General features: G+C 39.0%; 1 protein-coding gene across 2 annotated transcripts; it reads right to left on the bottom strand.

Moving 5' to 3' along the window:
* Positions 1-6,078: 6,078 nt before the first annotated feature.
* On the bottom strand, positions 6,079-8,003 carry RWDD2A (RWD domain containing 2A). Of its 2 annotated transcripts, none has more exons than XM_063098082.1 (2): positions 7,803-8,003; positions 6,079-6,802 (listed from the first exon to the last, which is right to left on the bottom strand). In XM_063098082.1, exons 1-2 carry the CDS (start codon positions 8,001-8,003, stop codon positions 6,125-6,127), a joined length of 879 nt encoding a protein of 292 aa, XP_062954152.1. In that variant the 3' UTR covers positions 6,079-6,124. The 2 variants fall into 2 exon arrangements, with proteins under 2 accessions (XP_062954152.1, XP_062954153.1); XM_063098083.1 differs by lacking the exon at positions 7,803-8,003 and adding an exon at positions 7,143-7,178.
* Positions 8,004-8,349: the final 346 nt, after the last annotated feature.

Below are 8,349 nucleotides of genomic sequence, written 5' to 3'. Positions count from 1 at the left end.
CAATCCTGTACGAAGAAAAAATTAAATTCTATTAAAATATATAAAACATGAATAAATGGAGAGACTATGCTCTTAATTGGAATGCATTACTATTAGGAAGTTATTTCTATCTAGAAATGATCCATAAATTCAATGCAATCTTACATAGGTTAGGCTAGGCTAACTGCTGCTACAACCCTGAAATGTCAAGGCTCACACAACAAAAGCATAATGCTTGCTCACATCACTATCTAATGCAGTTAGTTGGGAGTGAGGGCCCTTCCATTTTCTAATGCCGCCACCTTTATCATGTGGCCTCTAAAAGGATAAGAAAGCACAGAGGATTATGCAGGGAGTTTTATGCACAAATCATTTCTACTTATATTCCATTGGCTAAGAGTAGGTCACATGGCTCCAATTATATAGGAAGGGAAAGTGAGATAAGGCCCCAGGTCTACAAAATAAAATAGATTTGATGAACACATAGCATTATCTCTACCACAAATCCAATTCTTTGTTAAAGTTTCCAAGGAAGTAAATAAACGTATTCTAAACTATATATGGAAAAATAGGGGCCCGCTCCAGTAATACACAGAAGACAGGCCTTGCTCTTATAAGTCCACTGAAACTAATTAAAGCTGCAATCCAAGCCCTGATCCAGCTTAACTCCTGATTCAAGTACTCAGCTTCTCACCATAGCTCCATGAGAGATGACACGATGTGCCCTCTCTCGGAAAAAAATATTTATTCCAGTCCCTAGAATTCTTTTCAAGACAATGTTCAGTATACAACAAAATGTGACCCCTAATCAAGAAGAAAAATTAATCAATAGCAGTAGATTGACAGATCACCCAGAAGCATTGCCACACAAGGATTTAAGAATAACTCTTACTGTCATATTAATAAAATTAGAGAAAAGAAAAAATGGAAGATGGATGACTTTATCAGAAAAATGGAATACCTAAGGGACTCAATGTACATTCTAGATCTTAAAAATAAAATATCTGAAATTGAGAATTCATTGGATGGGCTTAACAGCAGACCAGAGATAGCAGAAGAAAAGATCAATAACCTCAAAGGCAGGTCATTAGAAATTACCCAAATTGAAGCATAGAGTGTGAACAACAAGAGAGAAGGAGAGTGAGAGAGATGTTGCCTAGAATGAAATGATCTAATATATGTGCTATTGGTGTGCTGGAAGGAGAGAAGAGAGATATTGGAGCACAACAAATATTTGAAGAGATAATGGCCAAGAATTTTCTCAAATTAATGAAAAACCTCCACTGACAGATTCAGAGCTAGCAATCACCAAGCAGGAACAATACAAAGAAAACCATACGTAGAAATAACTCAATCAATTTGCTGAAAACCAAAACTAAGGGGACAGTCTTAAAAGCAGCCAAAGAAAACAGATCCACAATACCTTCAGAGGAACAACAAGAGTGACAGCAGACTTAGTAGGAAAAAATGAGAGCCAACAGAAAGACGGTGTATCTCACTTTCTCTTGTCAAACCCTTACGGCCATGTGACTGAGTCTTAGCCAGTAGAATGTAGGTAGAAGTTACTTGTCCATAAAACTTGCTGCAAAATCCTCTAAAGGAATAAAACTGATAATGTAGAATTTTACGCGCAGAGAAAAACATCCTTCAGAAATGAAGGCAAAGTAGAGATATTTCATACAAATGAAAACCATTCATTCATGGCCTGCAGAGCTATACTACTAGAGACACTAAAAGAAGTTCTTCAGGATGAGGTAAAATGATCCCAGATGGAATCATGGATCTGTGCGAAGAAATGAAAAGCACTGGAAAGCGTAAATGTATGGGAAATATAAAGTACCATTTACAAAACTGTTTTAGACTGTTGACTGAAACAAATAATAATGTATGTGATGTTTATAAAATATGTAGAAGTGAAATATATGGTAAGCATAGGACAAAGGGTGGAAGAAGGATTAGTGGAATTATACTATTGTTTGGTTTATACATTATTCCTAAAGTGGTACATTATTAATTCAAGGGATGTTATAGCAAGTAATGTGCCTCTCCATGAACAACCTACAAACCTTAGAATTTAAGGTATGTTACAGTAATTCAAGGAATACTAGAATAAATTAAGGGAGTATTGTAACCTCTAAAATAATCACTAAAAATAATTTTAAAATATAGAATTAAAAAGCTAATAGAGGAAATAAAACGCAATAATTTAAAAATACTTGATTGATCGAAAAGAAGGATAGAGGAGGAACAAAGAACATAAATTAACAGCTTAACTCCTGGAATAAATATAAAACAAATAGCAAGATGGTAGATTTAAACCCAACTGGTAATTATATGAAATGCAAGTGAACTAAACACCCAGTCTTGGGCAAACTAGGATAGTTGACATATCCTCTCTCACTAGTCAACACAGGCTCCCCCTGTGTAAAGAGGTTGTTACCGCCTTCCTTTGTCTGAGTGCATGCCTTGTCATGACCTCACCTGAGGTAATAATTACCATGAAAAGGGAAACTGACTTACCTCATGCTCCTCCCACATTATTTCTCATTGTTTCTATACACATTAAGTCAGATTCCAGCATGGAGAGGGGCTGTGGTAGATTCAATTAAAAAGGCAAACCCAGGAGGAGAAGATTCATGCCAAAAGAATTCTAGACTCTGCTCATAGATATTGGCAAAATATCTGAGGAAAAATGTGCGGGATTCGAAGAATGTTACACTAAGGAAGAAGAAACATAAATTGGGGTTGGGCAGAATTGATTGATAGGAGTGCACTAACCACAGATTCTGGATTCAGTGTGCTGCCTTGATCAGCTAGAAGTGATTCTACTTGTTAGTTCAGTCAGTTGAGTAAAACATGGACTTAATAATGATCCACATTAAATGAAATTGAGAATGCAAGCATTCCTTGGAGTAAAATAACAGAATTAAAAGATTTACAAAGATAGGAACGTTAGTGTGGAATTGTCACGTGCAATCTGACCATCCTAATTTTAATCATTCCCTAAGTCTCCTGAGAGAATCTTTCAGTGACACTCCTTTCACTAAGGCCTTGGTGAGGGAAATATCAGCATCCATAAAAAGTATTTTAATAACTCCTCTGTAAGCTGGGAAGGCTTGTGGGAAATGCCATGGTTAAAATAGCTTCCATATTTCAATGAAGACATCGGAGTCTTGGAGTTGGTAGAGGCTTGATAGCAGCCAATTAACAACTGGAGACAGGGTGGAAACAGTTATCATAATAGGAGCAGGTCCAGTGGAATTAGAATATTCAGCCCACAAAAATCTTTGGTGGTGGATAGTTAATCACAGAGCCTTTGGCTGAAATGATGTTCAAAAAATTAACAACTAGGGACCGACCCCGTGGCTCATTCGGGAGAGTGCGGCGCTGGGAGCGCAGTGGCGCTCCCGCATCGGGTTCGGATCCTATATAGGGATGGCCCGTTCGCTCACTGGCTGAGCGCGGTCACAAAAAAGGACAGAAGAAAAAAAAAAATTAACAACTAGGCAGCATAGGCACTGACCAAGAAAAATGAATGCCGTTGTTAAACAGTGATGCACTCATACCAGTACATAACAGCTGAATACCCGCCTGGCTTATGACCAAATACGCAGGCAACCCATGTAGGTCCCACTTAATATGTATAACAACAGCAGATACACCTGATTTGAGCCACCTAGATAAGAGTGTCACCAAATTGCCACACAGATATGAAAGGCCCCTAAGAGGAAGAACTCTGTAGTAATATAAAAATGTTTCCAAAATCTTCCTTTGAGGCTCCCATTTATTAGATTAACAATGCCCTGCAGAAAGGAAACCATGCGGCCTTTTGGAGGTCATCTGGAAACAGCTCTGAACAAATATAAATTTCTAGAGTCTCTGAAACCACTGTGGTCTATGGGACAAAGTATGTATGCTACAGGAATGAACCCACCCTCCAGTTATTTTCCCAGTGAAGAGTTAGAATTGATTTATGTTCTATGGCAATATCTCTACATTGGATCCCTGATCCATAAATAAAGGGTTATTCTGGCAGGAAGTACCAAGAGATTTGCAGAGATAAGTCCAACCATCAGAAGCTTCTAGAAAAAAAACAGGAGTGTGATTCTTACCACATCTCTATTTAACATGATCTTTGGCATATGCAGGAGACAGATGAGTCTCTAAGAAAGAGTGCACAGATTCATAAACTTAATTAGGTGGTGATTCCAACTGCAGCTGCTGTTGAACAAGTTCTCTTTTTTTTTGAGCAAATCAGTAGGTAGCTATTGATTTGATCAATGCTTTCTTTATTCAAGTAAGTAAAGCACTTGAAGCAGTTTGCTCTATCTCAGTAAGCAGCAATACAGATTGTTTTTGTCTAGCATTACATTAACTCTGTCAGAAAATCATCAAAGGAAAAACGGTTAATAGAGCTACATCCATTGAAGGCCTAAAAACTTGTGAATGTTAATTATACTTATTAATGGCTTTGGGGAGATTATGTGGGCAAATAACTCCTATACTATGTTGTTTTCAGTTCTGGTAACATTGAGAAATGAGTCTTTGGCAACATAAGTTGTATTTCCTCCATTTGTATGTAGGTAAAGTGTGAGGCCCCAGCTTGAATTTCAGCCACATCCAAGGCTAGGATTAAAACATAAATGGGCCAGCTGGATATCTGGCAGGGCAGATCCACAATGAACCTTGGCCTGAACATCTGAGTTGCGCCCTGAGAGGAAACTCATTCTGAGCTACGAAGTAAGTAGGCAGGACCAAGTGGACCTAGTTCCAAGGGAGTCCGATTAGTGCAGGGTTTGCTGGTCCATTATGTCCTCTCCCTAGCCCAAGGACACACGTCTGCATCCTGGGCACAAGGTGGAAAACTAGAAGGTACTACTGTCTTATCAGAAGTCCCTCTCCAGCATATGCAACACTGTTTAGCATTTAACAGGATGTGTCACAAAATGGGGAGTGAGGCATTCCCCTCCATGTGACTAACTGCCAGCACCCAGCTTTAGCATCCTGAGGGGACCAGGACATCAGTGGAGTGCCTGCCACCCAGCAGAAGAATGGAATGTTTCCCGGGAAAGGGCAGCAGTAGCTAAGGAGAGACCCATGGAAATGGAATGCTGCAGACTGCTCTTGACATCCCTAAGCACCGTGAGACTCCCAGAACCTCTTGAAGAAGGATGGAATCCTTATGATGAAAAGGCTTGGCAAGAGCTACTTAAATAGGGGTTTTAACCATTAAAATAAACTCTCATTTTGAAAATGGCTGGTGAAGTCTGTGGAGCTTTGAATTTTCAGAAGAGATGGTGGTGACTTATCATCAAAATGTAGAATTTGATTCCACCCCCGCCAATAAGGTGATGGTACAGCCATGCATGCTGGACCTTCTCAAGACTCTCTTGCCCTATGTAGTAATGCAAACTGGCACATGGGCAAAGGTTGGATGAAACCAGGGGAACACTTTGTAGACAAGAAACCATGTATGTTTTTGTGGATAAAAATTGAACTGAGAATATTGGTATCAATTAACCAACTGTTCTAGCAAACAGCTAGAAAAAGAATACACAGCATGTGTTGTCTTCATTACTCTTGAGACTTCATTACTGTAATTCCTTTGCCCTTGTTATTAGAATCTACTTTTACTAAAAGAAAAAACTCAAAATAGGCATTGAACTTAAAGAAATGAAGTAAACACATGCTCTTTGTTCTCATTTTAAACCTGATTTAGAATTCGTTTCCAACAATGAAATGAAAGTTGGTGCATCACTTGTGTGCTAGCATCATGAAAGGGAGAAATGTTATTCATATTTATTAATTCATAACTGCAGTGTGATTTTTGACGTTAACTGTGGCCTTTGGACTCCTCTTTCATCAAATTAGCTTCACTGGTTAAATGGATTGTTTTTATTAATTTACAATGAAATAGTTTTCAAATGACTTAACATAAGAACCTACAGAAAACATCACAACTGCACGGTTATAAAGTCAAAAAGCCTATTCATTTCATTACTAGTTGAAATTCATAACCAGATGAAAATTCTGGAGCTAGGTTTCTCATGGAGGATGCAACACAGCCACTGGCCTTTTTATTTTGGTCTTATTAATAGAAATACTGACTGAATGAAATTACAAGCATAGTCCTCTTAATAGCTTCCTATGACTCTGAACTTTTACTTTCAATACCAAATAATATCTGAAAAACATGCTCACTTTTGTGCTTCTTGAGAAATTCTAAGAACTGGCCCAGATTCATGTGATAGTCATTCCTTAACCCATAGTCACCATGAGCTTCAAGGAGTAATTCTTCAAAAGAATGGAAAAGGCGCAGGTCCTCACCATTTCCTTCTGTCTCCGTGCTTTCAGCATGTTTACAGGAAATGTGCTTCCAATTGGGGTACCTAATTGTGTGCCAGAACTCCTCACAGTGCTCTTTGAAACCCTCCACACAGATTATACCAGGCTTTCCCGTCATGCAAAATCCAGTCACATCTAACCTTTTCCCAACATCCAAAATCTTTTTCCTTAGGTCCTGCTGATATATATGGTGACTGTAGATCCACATTCGGAGGAATGTGTTCTTAACTGGCTTTGCTTGTGTAGATGGTTCATACATGAGCTTTCTGTTTAGGAAATAGGATGCACTGTTGTCCTGTAGCCACTGGATTGCTGCACATACACAGAGCTCACCTGGATCAAAAGTCCCTAGATAAGAAGTGAGACCTTTGTTGAGAAGTAGCTGCTGTTGTCTGTCAAGCTCAGATGATCGTCCAAATAGCTGCAATGCTACGTAGGGGTAGCTGTGAGGCATGGTTACTTGCAAATCAATTTTCGCCTTAAAATGAAAATCAGATAGATTTAAAGGCCATAAAAACACATAAGCTGGTTTATCAATGGCAAGTGCATGATTTTGATAAATGAAATAGTTATTGCTACTATTAAGTGCCAGCTTTGTACCAAGCCCTTAACATACACTATTCCTCCCACATATACATTCATTCTTTCAAATATTTATTGAACAACTACACATGCCAGGTGCCCTGTGCTGGGATCGAGAACTGAAGAAGTTGGACACTCCTTTTGCCCTTTAGGAAGTCTGTAGACTAGTGAAGGAGACACATTAAACAAATAATTACACAAAGCAAGTATTTCACTTCAATTGGGAGAAGCATTACCATGGAAAAATTGAGGGTTCCATTGAAGTATGTAACCAGCGAGACAGAATCCAGTCTGGGGAACCAGGAAGTCTCCTCTGAGGGAATGACAACTGAAGGATGAGTAGTAAACAGCTAAAACAGTGGTTCTCAACTGCCCAGTCCACGTGTTAACTATGCTATGCTAATGTCGCTGGAGATAAACGGATCAGAAGATGGAGGTAAATTCATTTTTAGTATTTAGATTTTGTATCTACATTTGCTTTCTGTGTTATGGTGCTATCAAAAAAAATTCACTTATTCTTTAAAAGCCAGTTTTGCTACAGGCAATATTGAGATTTGTGAAAATCATGATATATGTAAAAGGTAGTTCATACTACAATAGATGGATTGGTAAGAAACTGGATAAGCGAACATAATAATAGTGGTAGTGTAAGATTGCAAGATATTTTCAATAAAAACACTAGATATATTTGTTAAAAAGGTGGGCATGTTAGTATAAAATTCAGGATATTTACTGAAGACAATTTATGGAGCATCTCATATTTTATATATATTGGTTTTAAACAAATAAATATGCATCTGGAATGTTCCCTATTGGTGAAGAGGAAGCTAATGTTCCAGGTGTTTCAGTTAAAAACTGCGCTCCTAGGAACACTGAAAATAAGTCAGGGCACCCACCTTGGGCTCCTCAATCTGAAGCGTTATCACAAATTCGATTTTTGGTGGCAGCGCCTCCCTCGTGCCTTCCAAATACCTCTTTATATTAGTCAGGGCATTTACATCTTCAAGTTTTACTTCTCCTTGGTTAGGAAACATAGAAAACAGCATTTCCATCTCCAGCAGCTGAAGCTGAAGGCTTTCTTTCACTGAAGCAGACATGTTGACTCGAGATTAACCTGTCCCCAAACCTGGAAAGGCCCATGAACACTGGGTTTGTCAATAGCCGGTATCCAGCGAAATTTCCCGAAGGTCCCTTTATGTGGAAGCAATTCTGCAGGAACGCTTTGCACCTAAAGCTAGGGGTACAAACCGGGACACTTACAATATCCTGCTCTATCTCCTGACTCCAAAATCTAGTATGCACATCTCCCAAGTACTCCGTTAAAACCCAGATTCCTCGTTCCTTCCTCCCGCCCCCGCCTCCGATCTAGATCCGGGAGTCTGTACTTTCGACAGGTCCTCCGAATTATCCCGTGGCAGGTGGCCGGCAAACGACATCTGCAGA

Source organism: Cynocephalus volans, chromosome 5 (genome assembly GCF_027409185.1).
Source record: "Cynocephalus volans isolate mCynVol1 chromosome 5, mCynVol1.pri, whole genome shotgun sequence".
Taxonomy (NCBI): domain Eukaryota; kingdom Metazoa; phylum Chordata; class Mammalia; order Dermoptera; family Cynocephalidae; genus Cynocephalus; species Cynocephalus volans.
This window is presented reverse-complemented; position numbering and strand designations above follow the sequence as displayed.